The following is a 24,751-nucleotide window of genomic DNA, read 5'->3' as shown; positions in this document are numbered from 1 at the left end:
GAAGCATTTCCGTTGTGTTGTGAGCTTATGTTTGCTTTTTTAATTGCGTTGTGTTGTGCACTACTGGGCCACCGTAGTGATATGTTTTATCATTAATAAATAAAAAGAACAGCATTTATTCAAAATAGAGATGTTTTCTAACAATAAAAATCTTTACTGTCACTTTTTCGATCAATTTAACAAATCCTCGCAGCATCTTGTTCAGCCAGGTGTATAGCTTTGAGTCCACCGTTGATATGAGTCAGCGGACACTCGTTGACAATGTGCTGCATGGTTTCTGATTCCCCACAGCTGCAGTTCGGATTGGTGGCTTGGCCCCACACTGTAAAAAATATTTTTGCAATTTAGTTATTTCAACTTAATTTTGTGTGTAGAGATAACTAGTCCAGACAACAAGAAGTTTTAAGTTTTCTTGTCCTCAACTAGACTGAAAGTTGAATGAACAAGTAAAATTGTTATTTTAACTCAAAAATGTATGTTTAAACAACTGCACTAGATTTTCAGTTGAATTAACAAGTATAATTGTTATTTGAACTTATAAATGTAAGTTGAAACAACTGCACTCAATTTGCAGGGTTTACTTCAATTATAATCTAATGCTTTAATATCTATCTTGCTGTCTGGTAGACTGCATGGTCTTAAACCCTAAACCGCTTTAAAACAAAATCTTCAAACTTCAAGACATTATCTATTTCAAACTTTCTGCTCAGGTTTTCTCAAGCCAACGTCAATGGTTGTCTTGTAGTTATCACTACTGTGGTATATATAAATTAATTACAGTGTATTTTATTTTAGTGTGTACATTAAAAACATCACTGTTATTTACAATTATGAGCACAGATTAATTAAATTACACCAAAAATTTGTCTAGCTGTTTCATTCATGGTCAGATTTCAATCCATCATGGGCGGATTTGAGCGATTCATGAAAATGATTCGCTCTAGATGATTCGCTGAATCATTTTTTTTCTCTGAGAATTTTCGAGAGAGAAGCCTGCGGAAACTGGATGATTGTTGGACCTTACACGTGTCTTCACTTCACAGAAGAGTGAGTAAGTGTGACAATTTATATTATGAAAGTGGATTGTTGCAACTTTTTAGTTCGTAATAAGCGTTTTATAGTAGCCTATTGTGTTATCTAAAAATATATTAAAGACTTGTAAAGCACACAATTAATTTTTTGTTATAGTCACAGTCTAAATATTGTTAACAAATCCGTCATTTCTGACAATAAATCATACATTAAATTCATAAGTGCAAATGACCATTAGTAAAAGCAGTTTTCATAAGTATATTATCCATTTTGAGTCAGGGTGTTTTGCACATAGATGATTCGCTGATTGTACTTCCTTCTGTTCACTTCAGTCAAGCTGATTGAAAGCGGCTCGTGCACCAACCGGACCAAACCGGATTTTTTTACCTCAGTCACTTCTCATTTGCAGAGCGCCAGATATAGGTGAGTTTTCACCACAATATTTGAATTAAAAAAGTAACTTAACTGTCAAATTGAATCGATATGGGTGATAGAAATAACAATGAATACGTCTGTGGTTTGAAATGTCAAGGTTTTCATTACTATTCGGAGTTTGGATCTTGCCGTCCTCGCGCCATTTTATCGCGCTTTTGTTCATAGTTTTAAGAAATCTTGATAATAAGGCGAATTACACATGATGTTGTCACGAATGTAAGATTATTGAGTGTATTTCTGCACAAAGAAGATTCACTCATTGTATTTTCTCGTGCTGACTCACAGGTTCCGTCAAGTTTTTTACCTCAGTCCGGATTTTTTACCTCAGTCACTAACATTAACTGTTAGGTTAGCAGAGGACCAGATACAGGTGAGTTTTCGCAGCAATCTCTGGAAATTCTTAAATGACTATCAATTTGAATTGATGTGGGTAAAAGTAGCTTAAATATATCTGTAATTTTAAATGTTACTGTTTTTAGTAATACTGGAAATGGTTGTGATTGACACACTGCTTGTTTTAGTGATGTATGTTTGAGTCATTTGTAATTTGAGAACACATTTAAACAATCTTTCTAAATTCATCATGTGAATCGTTTAAAAAGGAAAGATATTTAGAAGAATATCAGTAACCAGACAGTTTCTGGTCCCATTGACTTCCATAGTATATATTTGTTTCCTACTATGGAAGTCAATGAGACCAGAAACTGTCTGGTTACTGATATTCTTCTAAATATCTTCCTTTCTGCTCAGCAGAAGAAAGAAATTCATAAAGGATTGAAACAACATGAGGGTGAGTATATGATGACAGAATTGTCATTTTAAAGTGGAGTATCCCTTTAAGGCAATAATTAAAGATAATAATAGGGATGTGTGATTAATCATAATTGATTTTAGATTTCGATTTTTGGCTTCCAACGATTATGAAAACAAGATTAACGAGGTAGAACGTCATTGTGCTGCTGTTGCATTACTTTCAACACACCTTCCATTCTTTTAGAGTTGTGCTTTTGTTTCTCCCTAAAACCCCAAACTTAAAGTGACAGCAGCTAAACTGCTGTCAGTCAGTGATGAAAATCAAACAAATGACATAGGAAAATCACTCAAAGATTTTGACTTAATATGCGAGTATCTTAAATAAGGATTAATCTATATTTAATCTATGCAATAATGTATGTAATCTCAGTGTTTGCGCAATGACTGAATGGGCACTTAATGCAGCACACATAAATTCTCATTCACTTATTCTGGGTTTAAATTATTAATTTGGCAAGGCTTAAAAACATGTGCAAATGAGAAGTTTAAACACTGTTCAAGTCTCACCTGTCGTGTGCTGTCAACACCAAGGTGATGAGTCCGTAAATGACTGGTCATATTAGAGCATAATGACACTCACATTGAACAAAGTTTGCAAAGAGCGACTGTTTTGTCCACTTTTTTAGATCATTGCTGTTGTAATATATTAGAAAGTTAGGCTGGCGACACACTGGATGCGTGGCGTGTCCGTTTTTATTTCGGCTCCCATGTTAACAGGTAGAGCTAGCACACTGCCTGCGTGACACGTGCATCTCAGAAAACGCGTGCATGCTAGAAATAGAACCGACGCCTATTTTTCACGCAACACGCAAGCGTGTTGGAAGCGTTTCCAGGCAAAATAGAATAGGAAAAGATGTTTATGTCATTTTGACACTAATACATATTAATAAATGACATTTTGATGTTTGAGAGTCTCTAGGTTTTGACAAATGCTGATATAAATGTAATTTAAAAAAATATGATCGATTTTCAAATATTGCACCTGTCAATAGAGCGAAATATTCTGTAGCCTATTTTGCCGTCAACACTGCCAACGTTGTCTTTGCTGCTATATATTTATGTTTAACGTGAAGTATAGGCCTTCCACAACTCTCTCCCCATATGTCAAATATATCACCAAAGAGGCTTATCATATGTTACCTATCAGCAGCAGCGCCGCGCCAGACACGTTTCTGGTGTGCAAAGACAGAAAACGCCACGCAGCCAGTGTGTCGCCGGCCTTAGAATGTGTATCCGTCATACATTAGACGTCATACATCCAGAAATAGGGCTGAACGATATTCTGTTTTAACATCGACATCGCAATGTGCGCATGAGCGATAGTCACATCGCCGGAACATGCGATGTGAAGGGTAGTAGCACCCATGGTGTATTAAGAGAACGGTAGCACCAGGTTAGCACACAGTAAACACGAGTTTGTTGTATGGCTTGTTGCTGGGGTGACATGCACCAAATATTTTTAAGCCAAGAACTGTTATGCCCCTACTATGTACAATAGACCTTTATCACACTTACTATTTCCAGTAAGTGAAGCAGTGAATCGTTACTTCCGGTACTATTGCAACGCAATCAAATCTAATGGCTGAATCCTCTCACCGGTCTTACTGCAGTGATCCGGCTAATCTAATTCTAAACAACGACATCCTTACTTAAGAGTTAACGATTTTCCGACACAAAAAGAATTGAGGAAAGCATGGGTGATACAGCGGGATAAAGGTCCTTATTTTAAAATTATACACAGGAGTACGTTTGTGTGTAGTATGCCTATGCATTTTCGAAACAGAAGATGGTTTGCATCTTGTATCTTCTACCTGCTGAAATGTTCCTATAAATATATTTTCCTTCCAAATGTGAAATTTATTTCCCAACTAACCTGTCACAGTCCATTGCTCATCTCCTCATTAAGTGTTTTTTCTCTTAGTGATCATATTTCATACCTGTTGAATTTACACTTTGTAATTAATTTGACTGATAAACACCCTTAAGAAAATTAAACATGGTTTCATTATAGTAAAAATTTAGTAACCCATGTTTTTTTTCATGGATTGATTACCATTTGTATTAGTTTTACTACAAATACCATGGTTAAACTATGGTTAGCAAAACCATGGTTGATTAGTGGTTACCATGTTTTAACTACAATAACCATGTTTTTTTGGTTTTATTTGTAGTAAAACCATGGTTAATTTTCGTAAGAGCAGTATTAAAATTGATGAATGAATGTGCAGTTGCAGCTGCCTTAAAGAAATTTAATGCTGTTAAACATTTAATTAATCTTAAACTAATGCATTGACAGCGCAACTGATTTGAATAGTAAGAATTTTGCCATAATTGTGTGAATTACATACAGTGAAATGATTATCAATGAAAAATGACACAGAATAATATAGGCTAAAATATTTAATACAAATAAATGTTCATTCTGATCTTATTCATACACACACTGCAGCGTTGTGGTCATTAGTTTAGTCGAGCACTGACAACGTGTGGTAAAATAATCACGTTTACGAGCCACGGCTTATGTTGGATTAAAAAACGACAAGTTGCTTTGAGTTTGGAAAATTGAATTTCAAAATCATTCTGCGGATGCTCATTTTAAGAAGCGTTTAGTAAACTGTGTGTTAACCGCACATTGAAAATATACATGACCGGAAGAAAATACACTGCTTTGGCGAGCACTTCCGGTAATCTATTCCGCTGTGATAAAGGTCTATTGTATGGTGTGGTTTCCAGCAGCCTGTCATATGATCAAAACTTTGTTTCATGCCAACTTTAAGCCTGAGAGACTTGGCTAAGGGTGTTATTGTCATGTTTTTTGTTCATTTTTTTTTTTATAAACTATCTTTTTTATTGTAGGTATGTTGGTGTTGGCCTGAAGATGAAGTGGACTTGTAAGTACTGCATTTTTGACAGTACAAAAAGAAAAATTATCATTCAGCATTACAAATTAAAACATGGACATCATGGGAGGACCTGTCCTTTGCCATGTATTTACCAAGAATGTGTCTGCTCCTTTAGAACTCAGGCAACACTGATAAGACATTTGCATACGCATCATGCAAAATCTGTAGATCACGTGAATACCCGGGTGAAGTGTAACCTCTGCAGTTTCTCAGAGGCCTGCAATTTGAAGCAGTACTTCTCCCATCTGGGTATTCACTTGAAAAACAATGAAAATGTCCAGTGCCCATTTGAAGACTGCAGTTTTCAAACTTGTGTGTTCTCTACGTTTGCGGCACACAGAAGTAAAAGACATCATTCCCAAAATACTGGACATTTTAAAGCAGAGTTAATTTCATGTCAAATCGAAGAGTTTGAGGAAAGGTTTGAACATACAGATAATCAACCTGCGGACCGCCTACCAGCCGAAGGGTGTTTGCACCCAGTCCAGTCCAGCCCATTGCATTCCAATCCAGATCTTCCTGTTGAGGGCTTGATTCAACATAAGTTGGCTTCACTGTTTTTACGCATGGAAGCCATTTTACATGTCTCGAAGACAGCCATTCAAGAAATAGTTGAAGAACTTGGAAGCATCGGTAGTAATTTTGGAGAGCTTGCTGAGATGTCAGTTAAACAGGTCTTAAACAAACACAACTGTTCATTGGATTCCTCAGTTATTACTGCCATTACCGAAACTGTCTTGGAAACAAATCCTCTATCCTTTTTGTCCAAAAAGGGTCCTCTTAGCTCTATTTACAAGAGAACAACATTCTACAAAGATAATTTCACTGTGATACAACCTGTAGAATACACTCTTGATGCTTCTCGGAAAAACACATTTGTTTATGTACCAATTTTAAAAGTATTAACTGCGCTGTTGAATCGAAGTGACGTCCTTGACAAGGTTTTACAGTCAGACCAAGCAGACACATGGAAACATCCTGAAACAATTAAAACATTTAGGGATGGGCTGTATTTTAAGGACAACAAGATCCTTTTTTCAGATGAATTGCGCATAGCGCTTGGACTTTACATTGACGATTTTGAAGTGTGTAACCCTTTGGGCACTTCAAGGAAAAAGCACAAACTTTGTGCTATTTACTGGTTAATTGCAAATCTTCCAGGAAGAGACCGGTCCATGTTATCATCAATCTACCTTGCAACATTATGTAAGACCAAGAACGTCAAAGAGTATGGATACGACAAAATTCTTGAACCGCTGCTTTCAGACGTTGAAGTACTTGAACAACATGGAGTGTTTGTTCAGACACTTGGTGCAAGTATAAGAGGAACAATACTCTACGTGTCTGCAGACAATTTAGGCGCACACTCGCTTGCTGGATTTCAAGAAAGTTTTTCCACAAACAAGTTCTGCAGATTTTGTTTGGCGGGACGTGATGAGATTCAGACACATGAAGTTAGAGAGAGGAGGTTCCCAAAGAGAACGGAGGAGTTGCATGAGCAGACTCTGTGTGAAATCCAGAAGAACAAGGATTCACACGCAGTAGTAGATGGTGTTAAGAAGGACTGTGCTCTTAACAGACTTGCACATTTCTCCACCATCAAAGGCTTTCCTCCTGACTTTCTCCACGACCTCTTTGAAGGTGTTGTATCCCTGGAGCTAAGTCTTTGTTTGAAGAAACTGATTCAGAAGAAATATTTCACATTGGACGAGTTGAATGCCGCAATTCAGTCCTTCCCATACAGATTTTCTGACAAAACAAACCGACCACAGCAGATCTTAAAATCATTCCAACTGAAAGGTTCTTTAGGAGGCAATGGACATGAAAACTGGAGCCTTCTACGGTTATTACCTTTGATTATCGGTTCAAAAGTTCCAGAAAATGATGCAACCTGGAGTTTAATTCTTGAACTGAAGGACATTGTTGAGATTTTAGCCTCATCTCAGTTTTCCACAGAGAGTTTGGACTACCTTGATTCAAAAATATCAGATCACCGGAAATTGTTGCAAGACGAATTTCCAGACTTCAGACTCCGTCCAAAGCACCATTTTATCGAGCACTATCCAGAACTAATCAAATGTTTTGGACCAGTGATTGATTTCTGGACTATACGATTCGAAGCTAAACACAGCTTTTTTTAAAAAAGTTGTGCATGACTCTGGAAACTTTAAAAATGTAATGCTTACATTAGCCCAGCGACATCAGCTGACACTTGCTTACCACCTTGAAATGCCAACTCTTTTCAAGCCAGATTTAGTGGTTGATCATGTTTCAGTTCTGTCCACTGAGTGCCTGGATCTTTCATTTAAGTTGGCAGTTAAGTCCAAATATTCCAATGTTACATCAATATCTGTTGCATCGAGTGCATGCATATATGGCACCAGGTACTCTGAGGGAATGTTTCTTTCTGTGGGATACACCAGTGGGCTTCCAGACTTTGGCAGGCTTGTCAAAATATTGATTGTTATGAACAAACCTGCCTTTCTCATTGAACCATATTCAGCATGGTACAGTGAGCATTTCAGATGCTTTGAACTAACTAAGCATACCACTTGTGAGTTGAGAGTTGTTGATCCAGATGAATTGAATGATTATCACCCCTTGTCCTCATATACAATGCTTGATAAAAAGCTGATGATTTCACCGAAGACATTCCTCCTTAACTAAATGCATTTACTGTTGCCTTTTCTTCTTAGAAACCTGCAACAAAATGATTCTTCGTGTGATTTTGTCCCCTGAGGATATTAGGAAAGTTTACATTGATCGGCCACAATCCATAGAATCTCTTCTGTCAACACTGAAAAGCAAGCTGAACATACAAAGTGATTTTACACTTCAATATGAGGATCCTGAATTTGACCATAATTTGTGCAACCTAACCACTATCACCGAACTTCCTCCTGAAAAGGCAACACTTAAAGTTAATTGTAGAACTCCATCCTCTGACTCTAGCCAGTCAGATGTGACATTAGACACAGCGGTTATGTCATCATCGTCTGACTCGAGTATCAACAACGGAAATCCTGGATCAATAACAGCAAGTAGTCGCTCACAGCAATGGCCTGTTTCTTTTCCTGTTCCAAGCTTTTCGTATGATGTAGAATTACGTTTGAAACGTGGAAATGAGAAATATGCTACAGATGGCTCACTGCTCAGCCTATCCAAGGATGTTAAATCTGAGATTCTTGACAAACTTGCCACTGCAATCTATTCTTACAAGGCGTATCCATCCAATGAGGAGTTCGAGTCTGTTGCAAGGGCTCTCACAGAGACACATCCATGCCTTAAAGAACCGGGATCGGCCACAGGGTGGTATGGATGGAAAATAAGCCTTAAATTCAAAATGGGAAACTTCCGAAGTAAACTTCGTGATGCTGGCTGTCCAGAGCTTACTGTTACTAGTGAAAAACGCCATGCTTCAGATGGAAAAAAATACAAAGTCAAGAAACCCCGAAAATCGGAGACCAATTTTCTACCGGACTTACCTGCTGGATCAAGTTATACTGCTTTGGAGACTGAAAGGAAAGATATACAGTGTGAGATGACAAAAAAAAATCCAAACTGGCATGTAATTGATGCAGCTATGGAGAAAACTTTCTGTGCCAGAAGAAAGGAGATTGTAGAAGATGAGCCCCCAGTATCAGAAATAAGGAACAGATGGCCTGCACTTTTCACTCAAAGACAAGTAAGTGTAGAAAGATGTAATATAAGTCTCAGGTGTCCCCAGAATGTGTCTGTGAAGTTTCAGCTCAAAATGCCCCATAGAACATTTATCCCATGTTAAAATATGTATTCAGAACAAGTATGGGCATATATATTTTAATTTTTACCGACACATTCCCTTCATAAATAAAATTACACCACTGCAACCTTAGTGGCTCAGATGAGGGGAGTTAATGGAGACTAGGGATGTGCGATAATAGCTGATTAAATGATACTGCTGCTACTAGTATTTTCTAAGTCGACTAGTCGTTTACAAATTATTATGCTTTTTTTGCACTTTTTTCACGTTTTGCTTTTTACAAAGGCGTTTCAATTACTGTCATGTTAAAGGAGAACTTTTTACTTAACATTGAGCTCATTTTTTTGTAAATTTGGAGTGCTGTCAGTACAGAGAACAACGACAAAAATCGGTGTTGCCTACACAGTGTTATCCTATTTTTAAAATTTGCAACCTGTTGACTTAAATGGGGCAAGTTTTAAACCTGCTTTTAGCGTCTTAACATCCTTGATGTGTCATTACAAGTGCACCAGCCATGTGAGTGATTCCTTCAGAGTGAACACGGTGAATCTGACTGCAGTAGATGTGAAAGATATGAATAAAAGTGATGTTAATTCAGCCAGCGCACATACCTGTATTTACTTCCTGTTTTCGGTCGAAGTCCACAGTAGTCGATTGTCGAGTTCACGCTCGTGAATATTGGATCGTATGAGTTCGACAATCGACTACTGTGGACTTCGATTAAAGGAGAAACATTATGAAACTTACTTGACACTTGAACAGTTTCTATATCAACATTCTAACGAAGAAAATACGGTTAATGTAGTTGTCAATACGTTACGCTTTTCTTGATTTTTGTCGCCCGACATGTTTACCTAACTTTTAATACACGAGAAGCATGTTCAAACCAGGACACGCAAGCGGTTGCCGGGGTAGCAAACAACAATACCTTAACGTGCTGACTTGTGTCAAAGTCCCTATATATAAAGGCTTTGCTTATGTAGACTTAACTTTTTTTTTATTGAGGAAATTTGTTTATAATAGGCTAGGGATGGGCGATATGGCCTAAAAAAATGTATCACGATAATTTCAGGTATTTATTGCGATAACGATACAAATGACGATTATTACATATAATAAATTATTTTCTTCTGTAAAATAGCAGATTATGTTATGTTTAAGTTGTGTTCCAGTGACTGTGCTGAAAAACATCACAACAACAATTACACAATAATTCAAATCGATTACAAGTTTAAAATGTAAACACAGATTCTGTATTTATTTATACTCGCATGGTGCAAACAGTGGCAAAAATAGTGCAAACAGCAAAAGTAACAATCACCAACCATGTCTTCAGTTGTGTTTCAAAATTACAACAGAGTACAACTGCAAATAAATCCTGATAAAGTAACAAACATGTTAAAGTAACCTGATAAAGTAAAGAAGTTCAGTGTGAAACAGTCAATGACACACTCTTAGAATGCAAATATAATACGTATGAACAATTCCATGCCAATGTCAACCTTACAATGAAAAAAAGTTTTTACCAAAAGAACAAAACCCTGTTTAAGTTGTGCGTTTAGGTCTGTATTTTACTGCATTGACGTGCTTTAATAGAAATTTGAAGGAAATCGCTACGTTTATCCACCACATATGAGGGGTGCACCTATAGTAAATATACATTGTCATTCGACTGTATTTCATATTTTGAAATGAGATATCAAAGACTGCCCATTTTTAAATTTATGTCAACAGTAAGTATTTTGTAGAAAGATGGAGGCCTGTCTGAAAAGTAAATACACTCACTTAGTCTAAACGGCGATGATTTGTGGATTTATAAGGTCTAGATTTATGACGTCAGGACGCTTCAGCGCTGTCACGTCCGTAACGTTTTAAAGATTAAGTTTATTTCATATAGTAATTATTAAGCAATAAACTTTCTGTACAAAGCCAACTTATGGCCATGCTAATTACAATCAACAGCTCATCTCCATTAATTGCTCTTATCAACCATAATAATGCGTTACGGACGCTTCATATTAAATCATATGCATACTGGCACAAGTTTACCATGTTGCTGATGACTGAAAGCCTGTGCATGGCTATACTGCTGTGATCTGTTTCAGGCTTCCCATATCATAACATTTGAGAAATTAATTCATTGTAATATCTCAGAAATTGCATATTTAACGAGAACATCGCGGAGATTTAGACTGCTTTGCTGTTTGGGTCAGAAATGCACAGGCGGACTGAAGGAAAAATCGCCAAAACTATTTTAAATGTCATATAATGTTCATTGTTAATATTATTATCTTATCTAAACTTTTTATGTGTTTCAAACAAACTTGTGTCGCTATCTGCGTTGCATTCATGCAGAGAGCAAGACTTTGCGTGTTCACGCGCATGCTGAGTGAGACGCTCAAGAGATGTGGGCTACATTTTTATTTGTCTACATTTTTTTTTTTCTTCATTACAAATCTTGTTTGGTTTTATTTTGTATCATTGCATGTTAAAAATAATTCACTATGTTATGCAGATGCAAAATGCTAGACTGCGAATAAGATTAGCTACAGTTTCACATTTTATAAATATTTGAACAATATATTCAGCATATTTAACAACCTGTTTTGTATCTTTATTTAATGCATAAGCAATTTATTAAAACGTTTATGAGGCTATGACTATTATTCATATTCAAGTGTTTGTGCGGAAAAGACTGCGCATGCATGACAGTGAGGTGCTCGCGCGGATCACCTGCATTTTTTCCTGATAATGAAACAACTTAATAATAATAATAATAAAAAAAGAAAACTTAAAATTGGGGCTCCTCACATACATGAGAAATATATCTCAGGGCTCTACGCTTACTTTTCTTTTTAGGAGCGCTTGTGCTCCTAATTTAAAATATTTAGGAGTACGGTCAAAAATTTAGCAGCAATCAAGATCAAAAATGAACCTTCCCATTACGAGGTGATATTTGACTCCTTAAAGTGATTTACAGGGAATTTTGTTTTTACCTTTGTAGTGGCATTTTTCTAACTTTATTAAAAGTTTGGCATCTTTTATGTCAAATTCAAATTGGACGTGTTTCCACTCTCTGTAACCACCGTTTTTCTGCAAACTTTGCATATTACGGTAGTTTGCTCCTCATCTGATTTTCTGTAACTAAACCAGTTCCAAATTGTGGAGGTAGCTCCTCGCTTAACAACAAGCTCCTCCTCATGGTGCGTTCACACCAGACGCGAATGAAGTGTTCAGCGCGAGTGATTTACATGTTAAGTCAATGCAAAGACGCGATTAGACATCCTGCGGCGCGAATTGAGCGTTTCGAGCGAAATTCTATACATATGCTCTCTGTGGCAGTCATACCTGTGCCGCCTGACAGAAGCCCATGACGCGAATTTGCGTCTGTTGTGCAGTGAATTTCACGCGCGAATGAAGCCAGTAAACCCAAAATGTTCACGCGTCCAACTACGCGCGAATAGCGCGCTTTATTCGCGCAAGTCGCGTCCGGTGTGAACGCACTGTCAGCCTCACGTCCGCCTTCCGCCATGCTTGTTTTCACTCCGCACGTGAACAGTGAATCGGGCGCGCACAAAACTACGTCATCAACTAGACTTATCGTTATTATCGTGAGGAGACAAATCTTTATCGCGAGGAGAATTTTCAACGGTATATCGCACACGATAAGATATCGCCCATCCCTATAATAGGCTATCGGGTTTGAACTCAGTCCTGTGCTGCTGATTCAGTTGATTTGAATATACGCGTCTAAAAGGGCTAACGTTGCTTAAGTGATGAACGTTCAATATACAAAGATGATAAATCAAGGCAAGCACATCGCATACATGATATCTGATTTATTTTTAGCTGCATTCAGTATAGGATTTAACTGTTCATAGATTAAGTGTTCTTTCTAATGGATCGCATATACATTGTCTCCGGGGGCAGGGTTAGACTAGTTGACTAGTTGGTTGTTAAATTTCAGTTTAAACGGTTACGAAATTAGTTGTTGCGCACATCCCTAATGTAAACTCTAATGTTTATTATTACAGGCATCAACAAATCAGTTATAATGTTTACATACTGTAGCTGAGACATACCACAAGTTCACGGATGGTCGATCCTGAGTGCTGCTGTCATGCAGAGTTTAGCTCCGACCCAACTCACTTTCCTTTGCGTAGCTGTAGTTATTCTTAAGACATTCAGGTGTGTTTGACTAGGGGTGGAGCTAAACCGTGCAGGACAGCTGTACTCCAATACCGATGTCATCTATCCCTGCACTGCTCCAGTGACAATAACAATGGCAGACTGCTAATTGGGCAGAGATTTTCACCAGTGGGCAGGGCTTTTCCCTACGATGACATTAACATAGGGAGAAATCTGGAATCGCTTGTTTTGAGAGACTGTTATGATTTATGGGGATTCTAAAAAAAGGGGTGGGTGGATTTTTATCATTATAGTCTGGTTGTTTACACACTGTGGACACATCTGTGTTTAAATGCCTTATAAAAAGTGAATTTTGCATAATAGGTCCCTTTTAATGTTTAGTTTAAGTAAGTGGGATTTTTTTATAAAGTATTTTTCTTTTTTTTGCTTGCAGGTTGCTCTTGAATTCTGTAGGCTTGTCTCCATTGATTTAAAAAGAGCATTCTTCGAAGGGCTTGACAAGCACCTACCCAGGCTCCTGCAATTATACACCAAGCGAAGCAATGAAGTTCCAGAACTTCTGAATATGTTGAAGTGTCTGGATGAACAGGCAAGTCCAATTTAATTTATACAGCAAAACTAATTTGTTATTAGCTTTCAAAGAAATTTGCATCAGAAAAATTATATTATTTGCTAGTGTTGCAAAAAATCCCGCTGGTAAAAACAATATGATTTCTCATTTTGTTAGTTGGGCCCTATGATTTCTGTTATGCGCAAAACACAGATGGAATCACAAAATATATTAATAAAAACAAAATTTACTGTATTGCATGGAATGTCACAGAATTTGTCAATATTTAGATGAATAAATCAAAAGTAGGCCAGTCACTTAAATCAAAACCGCAAAAAGACTCTTTAAATATACAACCTGCATGTTCTGTGTGAATAAATGTCGCAGACATGCAGTTGTGTTTACTGCACATACTGAAGTACGTGTGACACTTGCAGTGTTTTTTCAGCCTCTGCCGTCTCACATTAGGGGCTTTCGCACAGGAGGAACCTTTTCATAGTTCCTAGTAGAGCTGCACGATTAATCGTTAAAAGATCGCAATCTCGATTCAACACCTCACGCGATCTTAATCCTGCATTTTTACATTTCTGCCAATGATATTCAGGGGTGGAACAGATCGCATTAGATTCGGTTTGGCACGCATGTGATTCGCGGATTAACTGCTAAATTTAACCATCAGTGATTGAAAGTTTATCATTTGGATGTGTATTGTCTTGCCATATTGTCTTGCCAATTTACACATTCAAAAATTTTAATCGCGGAAGAAGATCTGTAAAACGGGACTTGCGTGTTATCTGTGCGCACAGCCACACACGCTCGAAGCGCAGAGAGAGGCGCTGTCTGTGTCAGACAGCTCTCGAATACAGAATTGATTCCTCTTTCACGTTTTCTTGCCCTTGAACGGACACATAAACACAAAATTGTCAAAATACCTGTCTAAATGGCCGTCTCGACAATTATTCTCTTGTTTATGTCATATGTGAACAGTTGAGAAAGAGACGGATGTTTTTCGGTTTTCGGTAGGCATTTTCAAACCGAACGGTTCGTTGGTTATAACGTTGTTATTTCAAATGTAGGCGCGTTGCGCGTGGTAAGCGCGCTCATAATGTAAGAGACGCCGCAGCGCGACCACAACATTGCCCAACATCAAATGGCAAACGTAATGCAGCCGGAACGAAACTGCTCGTTATTGTGTGGTTGAAGGACCGTTTATCAGTTTGGACCAGTGCAGCGCGAGCCGATCGTGATCATGCGACACTGTTACTACACAGTGCTAATAAGAGATCCAGTAAAGAAAGCATTTGAATTCGCCACAGAAGTAATAACATCGCTGCGAGATCTAGTGAGAAACATTCACATTTCTCCGTTATTAACGGATCAAACAGCGTGCGGAAACCAGGAAGAAACACTGTGCCATGAATGAACTATCCAGTGTCCACAGATCAGCAACATTCACCATGGATTTACTGTAGAAACACTAACTGCAACCATGGAAGTTTGGCAGGAATAGTAGGCATAATGCCTTCAAGTAACATTACGTCGGTTTTATTTTGACATTATGAATACAATTGCTGCCCTCAAATGTCAATCTGAACTAAAATAAACCTTTGTTTATAACTACTACAATATTACATTTTATTTTTTCCAAGGAGCTTTTTAGTTTTATATGCTCCTAAGAAGAGTCAATTATAGCTCTAGAATTGCTCAAAGTAAAAATATATCATACTTTATGATGTTAGTTTTAATAAAAAAAAGAATTTAAAAAAATTAAATCAAGGAAATTTATCTGGCATTTCTTTCTTTTTGCTGTATCAAAAACGTACCGGACCGTGACACAAGTGTATTGTATCGTACCGAACCGTGAATTTTGTGAACCGTTACACCCCTTATATATATATATATATATATATATATATATATATATATATTAGTTTTTTGTCATTGATATTAATAAAACAACAAAATACAGCTTTAATATAGATGAAACTATATAAAAAATACTTAATTATTATTAATAATGTTTAAATTAATAAAAAAAAACTTCAATTCATTTAACAGCATTTTAAAAGGGTTTGTTTAATTTTCATTTGGTTTAAAAAATGTTTTATGCCTCCATTTGATTACCAGAAAAATTAAAATACACAGGAATTTCAACAAAAAATAGAATAAAATCATAAGATCTTCTACATTTAAGCTGTTTTTATGAATTCAATTAATTAGACATAATTTTGATCATACAACTAAAATGGAATTTGAGCTGCTCAATCAACCCTACTTTGTCTAACTGTGTAAACACTAAATAATGCTGCATGTTTCAAGGTACTTCTGTGGCACTTTTAATTGTTTATTTAAATAACTTAGTTGTTCACAGTAAGTCACAGTTCTCATGCAATATGATAAAGAATGATTTTTCCGAAGATGAGTAGGGATGGGTATCCTTAAGGTTTTAACATTATTACTATATTACTTTTAACAGTAGACTTCAGTTCTTTTTGTTCTATTAAAAAGAAGAAAAAAAAACACTTTTTTTTTTCCAGAGTTCTAACCAGAAGAAGAGGGGAGCAGTTATTTTGGGCCTTCCATACTACATGAGGGAGAATCCAGAAAACTTCTTCAGAGTTTGTGAGGTAAAAACTTGAGTACTTTTTTCCTATTAACACTGGAATAAGGATGCACCAATATCACTTATAGTAATAGTATGATAGTGATGCTTTTATTTAGTACTTTTTATATTTTGATGATACCGATTATACAGTGTGTGCAGAATTATTAGGCACGTTGATTTTCTGATCATATTTTATTCCCAGGCACATTTTGCCAATTCCAAACCATATTAATCTTAATAACTACTATTAACTTTGTATTTAATCATTTATAAGTGATATGTAATTGTTCATGAATGCTGGAAATGAAAAAAGCCTTTAATTCAGGTGTGCAGAATTATTAGGCACGTTTTCTTTTACAGATAATACAATAAGCCAAAAAAGAGATTTAACGAAGACTGAAAAGTCAAAAAATTATTAAATGCCCATGAGAAGGATACAATACTAATGATATACTAGAGATTGCAGTTAAGGCATGACCATTGGACAGTGAAATGCTCATCAGGTCAGCAGGGTCAGGCAAAAACAGGTGGAGAAGAAAAGACACATGTTAGAAGACACAAGGCTTTTTTCATTTCCAGCCTTCATGAACAATTATATATCACTTATAAATGATTAAATACAAAGTTAATAGTAGTTATTAAGATTAATATGGTTTGGAATTGGCAAAATGTGCCTGGGAATAAAATATGATCAGAAAATCAATGTGCCTAATAATTCTGCACGCACTGTAGATGCCTGTATTTTCATTGAAGCCATAAGAATATGAATCATTATTTGGCTTATTTTTAGTTGTTTCCTTCAGTTATTTTATGCTTAATTATGCCTTTTAAAATGTATTGTATTGCTGTATCATATTTTCTTTCAACTTAGGGGTAGGCGATATAGCAAAAATATCACAGCACGATTATTTTCAGGACTATAACGATTCACGATTTTATCACAATTATTTTTCATGTTGGTTTTACTATTTTTCATGTGACTGATCAGTAGTGTTGCTTTCGTCAACGAAAATTATGACGAAATATAGTCGTCAACGAACCTTTATCACCTGACGAAAACGAGACGCAACGTAAATGCTGGTCATGTGACGATGACTAAAATAAATGTATAATGCAATATTGTTGACGAATAAAAACGAGACTAAATGTGGTTTACAACGTAAAAACTATGTTAAAATGTCTCTACATTTTTGTTGACCAAAACGAGACGAGACGAAATGTTATAACGTCACGACGAATGAGAGAGTTGTGCTTGAACCCAGCTTTATCGGCTTTAAATTCTGGTTTGCGATTTAGTCACCCGATTATCAGTGAATTTAACAATATTATTCCATTAGTTATTCCATTAAAATGTCTCATTGATATATTTGACATATTCATAATCATTACTTTTGCCGGTTTTATGTGACAGCTGTTATGTGCGTTATTGGCAGCGTCACCCTCTGGTTACATGAATGCGTCACCACCGCATCAACACTAGAACATGCAGATTTTATTTTAGAGAATAATCGCACAACTATTCCATATTCTATAATTAAATAAACTAATCGAATATTCAAAAATCGTGACTCATCCCTGCATGGAATCTCTTGTTTCTTTTCCCAAATCTTCACTCACATCTCACTCATTTTCTAAGGGGATTATAAACGTTTCTTCATGGGTTTGCTTTTAATTAGGCCTATTATATTCATATTCTTTACTGTGGTAAAGTAGAAAAACGCTGTACAGATAGCCTACATTTGTACTTGCATGTCAAATTCTTTTTAACACAGTTTGTGCTTGTTATTAGACATGGTAAGGCGCGTCAAGTTTATTTGTAAAGCACGCTTCACACGCGCGGGTGATTTTTAGTTCCACTTTCTCTGGCAGCGCAATCTCAAACATAACATAGCCTAAATATCTTGCCCTTGTGGAAGATAAAATTCGCTCTTCAGACCAATTGACATCAAGTAGAAAATATGAAGATATCAGAAAAGAGATGTGTCCCACATCCCTCTCAAAGCGCTGAGTGGTAGGCTACATCACACGTCTTTGTGTGGAAATATAAAAGATTTTTTATTTTTTTAAACAACCCCCCCAACCACCGCCGGTAGTTGGTCCATTACCACCGCGGTGGTAAAAAAAAAACTGCCACAGTCACAGCCCTAAATATAATAAAGTAACCTTGTTTGAAATACTGGGTTAAATAGAATTGCATTACTAAAAAGAGACTAAAATACAATTTTCATTGACTAAAACTAGACTAAAATGTCATCAGTTTTCGTCGACTAAAACTTGACTAGACTAAAAAGAGTATGAACGTGACAAACTAATAAAAACTAAAACGACAGCTTGACACAAAGACTAGACTAAAACTAAAATTAAAACAGGCCGCCAAAAACAACACTACTTATCAGTACATCTAAACTAATTTCCCTATATTAAAAATGCAGAATCGAATCATTAATTGTGAATCATCAATTTTAATTGTGAATTGTTCTGAATTATTTCGCTGTCAAACAAGACCAAAAAAAAAGTACCAAGCAAACTGGATCTCATTCGATAAGTATATGTACAAATGAATTTGTGTATGAAATCTGCATACCAACATTTTCACAAACAAATAATCATTTATCAATAACTTCTATTCTAAAACTTAAGGGCTGTTTACACAAAAACTGAAGTGAACAATGCTCACGTGTGCATATTATTTTTTCACAAGGTGTTTTTTGATGAAGTGACATCGCCAACTACTGTCGTTTTCGCAGATCCATGTGAACGGGGAACATTTTGACAACGTTGTTGTCTGTTTTTAGTACATCATCGTCATGTAAACATACCCTTATTCTGAATTTAAAAACACAGCTGATTGTGCATAGTGCACACCTCCTTTTGACATTTTTCTGTGATTTTTGTTTTATAAAAAGTACAAGAATTTTCATCAGATTACTTGAATAGCTCTATTTGGAAAATCATTCTAGAAAAATTAGATTGGCATAGACAAACATTTTATTGGCATAGACTGTAAAAAATACAACATTTACATTTTGGTAATGTATGTTTAATGTGGTAATGAAAGTTCTAGTCCACCGCTGAATCTTTAATTTCTCTCTCTCTTTTTTTTCAGCCGACTGACAATGATATTGATGTTGTACAGAGTGTTAAGGTGGGCATCTTGTCAGTGAGCGAGGACACCAGACAAGATTGTGCCTTCTCAGACGACGTTGTGAATATGGCTGTGATACTGGAGGGGGAGATTGTCATTGTGGATCTCCAAGACATTCCAAATGCCTTCGTCACATTGTTTGGACTGCTTTACGCTTTAAATATCAACTATCCAAAAGAGCTGCGATACACCTTTGAGGTGATCCAGCGGATCGTCATGAAGATTGATGCGGAAAACTGCTCCGCAAAAGTTCATGGACTGAAAAACAAACTAATGCGGTGAAGTGCTTTTAACTTTTGGCTTTTTTTTTTTATTTTTTTTTTTACAAGTAATGTTCAATTTAATTGATTAATTTGTTAAAGCATCAGCTTAGTTGAGATTAAAGTGTTATGAAACCAATTCATAGGTCTTTGAATGTGTTAATGCTTTTCAGAGTTTCTTTTTGAAAGAAATGTTGTGAACAGGATGTTTATATATTGTATGTTGCGGGAGAGTGACATTTTAGAGTGTCGAGGTAAATTGATGAATTTGTTGAAGCTTGAGAGCATGGATAATTGATAACTAAGGCATTCATTGCAATAAATTTTGTATTGAAAATTGTATCAGTGATCATTAATTTGCCATCAATTTTTTGTTTAAATCAAATGTATTATACAAATTAATGTTCGAGTATTAATTTATTATTTGGTACTGCTGCAGGTTTTAAAGTTTCAAAACACCACTTTAGTTGGCTGAACTTATTGGATGTAGTTTAGAAAACTTAACTTTAGTTGGCTGAACTTATTGGATGTAGTTTAGAAAACTTAACTTTAGTTGGCTGAACTTAAATTCGAAGTTTACTTAACTAAATAAAATCAGTTAATTGTACTTTATAACTTGTCAGGTAAACCTTTCCATATTTGTCAGGTATACTTTATCAAATAAGTTAGTTTAACTTAAAAAAACCCATGCAAAAAGATAACAAAAAATAATGAGTTGTCAACAAAATATTTTTTTACAGTGCACCGGACAAGGTTGACTGCACATCGACCTTGTCCCGTCCGGAATCGGTTCAGCATGTCATCGAAGCCAGGAGGATAGACCGATGGCTCAGCTACGAGGAAGTGGTTCACAACAGTTGCCGAATTGGCTGTCATATCCTCTGGCGGCGAGTCCAGCCAGACAGGTTTTCTCGATGACAGACGGGCTGCTGGATGGAGTTTGATATCCAAGTTGAGTGGCAACTTGTCATTCGCATAGACTTTAGTCAACAGCTTGGCAGTGGCCTCCTGTCGTCGGAGATGTGGTGGTGGTATGTTACTGAGAACTGGCAGCCATGGTAGAGGAGTAGAACGTAGGGTTCAAGTGATTATACGCATAGACGTATTTAACTGGACATCTGCTAGCTTGGTGTGGGACGATCTAGACCAGACTGGTGCACAGTACTCTGCTGCTGAGTAAGACAGAGCAAGCGCAGTGGTCTTGAGTGTCTGGGCCCTTGCACCCCAACTTGTGCCGGCCAGTTTGATGAGTAGATTAGTTCGAGAGCTGACTTTGGCTGCTGTCTTCTTCAGATGATCATGATCGGTCCAGGGTAACACCGAGGTACGTTGGATTTGGGTCATGTTCAATCCGCTGGCCCTTGAGGAAGATATTGAGCTCCCGTTTGGCTTGTGCATTGTGGAGGTGGAAAATACTAGATACAGTCTTAGTTACACTGGGTTGGAGTCGCCACCTACTGAGGAAGTCCACCATCAAATCCATGTCCAAGTTCAGTACATTCTCGACCTCGTCAAATGTCCGATGTTGGGTCCCAATGCAGATGTCACCGGCGTAGATGAATTTGCGGGACTGTGTTGCTGGAAGATCATTTATATAGATGTTGAAGAGACTTGGAGACAGGACAGACCCCTGCAGTAGTCCGTTTGCTTGTTTTCTGCAAGAGCTACTTTTGTCTGCCATGTGTACTTGAAAACGTCTGTCATGGAGTTCACTGTTTGCTTTGGTGGTTATTTTCATTAGACCTGCACTGTAATATTGTTTAAAATAATACAATGAAAAACATCAAAACCATATTTCTGCTTGTTTAAAACAAAACTACTCATTTAATTTCATAATCATATATTTTAGACCATCTTGTTTTAACAATTTGAACTTTTTTTTTTTTTTTTTGCTTTGCTTGTTAGCTCACTTTTTTGCTCTTTAATTGGTTTATTTTGTTATTATTTGCTGCTATATTTTCTGAGTACTCCTTGCGTTTTATGTTAAAAAATAAAAAGAAAGAACAAAAATAATGAAAGAAAGAACGAAAGAAGGTAGTGGAACATAAAATAAGATATGTGAAAAATGTCTCTGTGTTTGTGTGTGTTTTTGTCCATAAAATTAAACCCTTTGTGTTTCAGTGTTGTTTGGGCTCCGAAGGTCTTTAAATATCTTCTTCTTGTGTTCTGCAGAAGAAAGAAAGTCATGCATGCTTTGTTTACCTATGAATGCGGTATTATCTGTATTCAGTATCTACATCCAGTTACTTGTATAGTTTGTATGATCTTTTCACTTTAATATACTGTATTGTTGTAAAACATTAAAGGTTTTATGAGCTACTCTCACACACACTGGGAGGGTCATGAAACATTGTGTTTAAACAGAGCCATAGTTTGTGATAATGTGATAATGAAGGATCAGACTTGAGACGTCAGAAGATTTAATGACCTAGAATGCATCAAGTTCTGTTACTATCACTCTTTATGCATATATGTATGTATTTAAAGTTTTTAACATAAAAAGCAAGGAGTACTAAAGGATACAGCAAAGAACAGATAATAGCAAAATAATCAAATTAAAGAATAAAAAGTGGGCTAACGTAAGTAAAGAAATGGGGGGGGAGGGGGTCATACGTATGTTCTGATGAAATTCATTTTAAACAAGCAAAAAATATTGACACTTTTGATATCAGTGTATTGTTTTAAGCAATATTTCAGTACAAGCTTAATGAAAATATCCACCAAAGCAAACACTGAATCATTTTTCAGTTTTTTATTTTTTAATTTATAACAATAATCTATAGTATTAAATAGTAAGGTATTTTATTATAAGTATTAATGCTGTTACACCTCAATCAAACCTTTTGTCTCCTTGGATGTGTTTTTGTGACAGACAGATGTTTAAGGAAATGTTGTGATGTGGTACAAACTCATAATTCATCTGAACACATAACCTGACAGATTTCACAGCCACAGCCAAACACCTTAGAAGTCCATGCTTGCATTGAAAAAGCTTTAACAAAACAAGCTTTCCTCATCTGAAATGAATAGATAAAACAGTATATGTGGCAGATTTATGTAGCTGATTATCACGTATAAAGTACAAAATTTGATTTAAACATCATAGTGTACCTAAAGCAAATGTAATGTTGTGGTTATTTCTAGCAGATAGTTTGTTTCCTATGTTCATTTCAGAGATAAAGTAAACTTCTTCATTCAACTGAACTGTGCATGTGCACAGGAAACGGTCAGAGAAGGACATTTTATTATAATTTATTATCATAAACACACTGGTTTGTAGCGCAAATAGCTTTACCATTTGTTACACGTAGTTATTTATATACAGTACAGTGTAATGATTCGTCTCACACATTTACAACAATAGTGTACTTCAGTGTTAAGATAAATTAAATACTTCATTAGTTTGTTCGAGAGCAGGAAGGTCTAAAAACGGATACCAAGGTTGCTTTGTTTCGGCTCAATACGTTAAACCAAGATATGATGTTGAAATATCAGCTATAGTAACAGGACAGATTAGAGAGTTTGTGTGGATGGAGCAGTAAAGGCAAGGTGTGTGTTTATTTTGGTGTCAATGACAAATATCATCATGGTTTCTCAGCAGGGGCATAGCATTGGGGGGAGGGGGATGCTAGGGACGTGTCCCTACCAATATCCAACCACTACCAAACTGTCCCTAGCAATAATTTTGATCAAATATTTAAATATATGTATATGTTTTTGTCATTTCAGACGCATCTGAAACATCAAATCACTGATATTACCCAAAAAGTTAAAGAAATTACTATAAAAGCTTCCGTGCTCTGATGTCACATAGCCCACGCAACAACAATGGCAGCCCCTACGGATGCATTTCCAAATATACAAATAACGTAAAATAAAAGGTATAACAGCTTCTCTTCCCTTATGCGCCGTTTTTCCTCCTCCGTTTCCCTCAAATAAACAAGGAAGCACCTTTGGCGATAGAAATGATTGTAAATGAGCATAAGCCCCATATGGTCCGCCATGCTGGTTTGTTTACGTCTAGCTACCACAATTGCTTGCGCTCAGGCAGTTTGGCGTGACTTGCCTGGAACGCTACAAAGTCGTGAGTTGTGGTTTGAAGTCGTGACTTACGGGCTCAAAAACCTGCCTGGAACACAGCATTAGCTCACTCAGGGGCGGACTGGCCATCGGGAGCATCGGGAGAATTCGATTCCAATTTGGTCCGCTGGCCGCTGCCCTACATATTTTTTTTGTTGTTGTTTTCGTTGCCTGCCGAATGTAATAAAGTGGTTATTTCCAAATTATTTATCAATAATATTGATAAATAAAAAAAACCGAATTAAAATAATAAACATGAATCGGTTAGTCTTAACTGGCATCGTGCTTCCGCTCCGAGCATCCGCGCGTCCGCCAGAAGGATGCGAGACTCGAGAATGGAGTGGAAGCGACCAGGTGGAGCAGAGAGGCAAAACTGTCTTGTTCAGGACTATAAGTGCTAACACTTTTTTATTTACATCTGTAAATAGACTATTGTAGTTTTGTGTTTGTTTACTTAGTTAAACATTAGACTGCTAGCAAAGATTAGCAATAGCAGTCAAAACAATGGTTTTACACTATATAGTTCACCATGGTATTTGTAGTAGTAAAACATACAATTGGTAATTAGCCAAAAAAAAAAAAAAAGGTTACTTTTACCATAGACCTAATAAAACCATGGTTAATTTTCCTTATAGGACAAAACATGACTCATGAAAATGCAAAAACATGTTCAGTGTTAAGATTTTTTCTATAAAGATATATTCAGGATGTAGCTATTGTGGTACCAATTTTGACACTTAGGTAAGATAAAACAATAACATATGGTCCTCCTGTAATACTTATTTTTTTCTAAAATAAAGTATACTATGTGCAAACAAATTATAATGAGGAGGTTGTTTTGCAACAAGGTGGAGATGTGTTGAAAAAAATTTGTGAAAAAAGTAAACACACGAGGGACAGAGAGATGTCAGGGAAAATTAAGAGACTAAAAAGGAAAATGGAAGTTCAAGTGATAACCTTGAATTATTTTGCACGGCCTCAGCCTAGAGATTTTTTATATTTTTTTATGTGATGATGATGATGATGGTCATACAAAA

At 36.4% G+C, this 24,751-nt stretch overlaps 1 protein-coding gene across 2 annotated transcripts; it reads left to right on the top strand.

Moving 5' to 3' along the window:
• The first annotated feature begins 984 nt into the window (after positions 1-984).
• LOC306855610 (sterile alpha motif domain-containing protein 3-like) lies at positions 985-19,974 on the top strand. Of its 2 annotated transcripts, XM_079394384.1 has the most exons (8): positions 985-1,051; positions 1,365-1,455; positions 1,753-1,837; positions 5,137-5,171; positions 7,880-8,868; positions 13,508-13,663; positions 16,162-16,251; positions 19,336-19,974. In XM_079394384.1, exons 5-8 carry the CDS (start codon positions 7,894-7,896, stop codon positions 19,654-19,656), a joined length of 1,542 nt encoding a protein of 513 aa, XP_079250510.1. In that variant the 5' UTR covers positions 985-1,051; positions 1,365-1,455; positions 1,753-1,837; positions 5,137-5,171; positions 7,880-7,893; the 3' UTR covers positions 19,657-19,974. The 2 variants fall into 2 exon arrangements, with proteins under 2 accessions (XP_079250510.1, XP_079250509.1); XM_079394383.1 differs by having other exon boundaries at positions 986-1,047; positions 5,137-8,868.
• The last annotated feature ends 4,777 nt before the right edge of the window (positions 19,975-24,751 follow it).

Source organism: Barbus barbus (assembly GCF_936440315.1).
Source record: "Barbus barbus genome assembly, chromosome: 36".
NCBI lineage: Eukaryota > Metazoa > Chordata > Actinopteri > Cypriniformes > Cyprinidae > Barbus > Barbus barbus.
This window is presented reverse-complemented; position numbering and strand designations above follow the sequence as displayed.

Bases quoted from the DNA above. Each gene is read 5' to 3' on its own strand.
- LOC306855610 (XM_079394384.1), top strand. From the start codon at position 7,894: ATGATTCTTCGTGTGATTTTGTCCCCTGAGGATATTAGGAAAGTTTAC. The intron at 13,664-16,161 runs GCAAGTCCAATT...TTTTTTTTCCAG, and splicing joins TGAAGTGTCTGGATGAACAG to AGTTCTAACCAGAAGAAGAG. The intron at 16,252-19,335 runs GTAAAAACTTGA...CTTTTTTTTCAG, and splicing joins ACTTCTTCAGAGTTTGTGAG to CCGACTGACAATGATATTGA.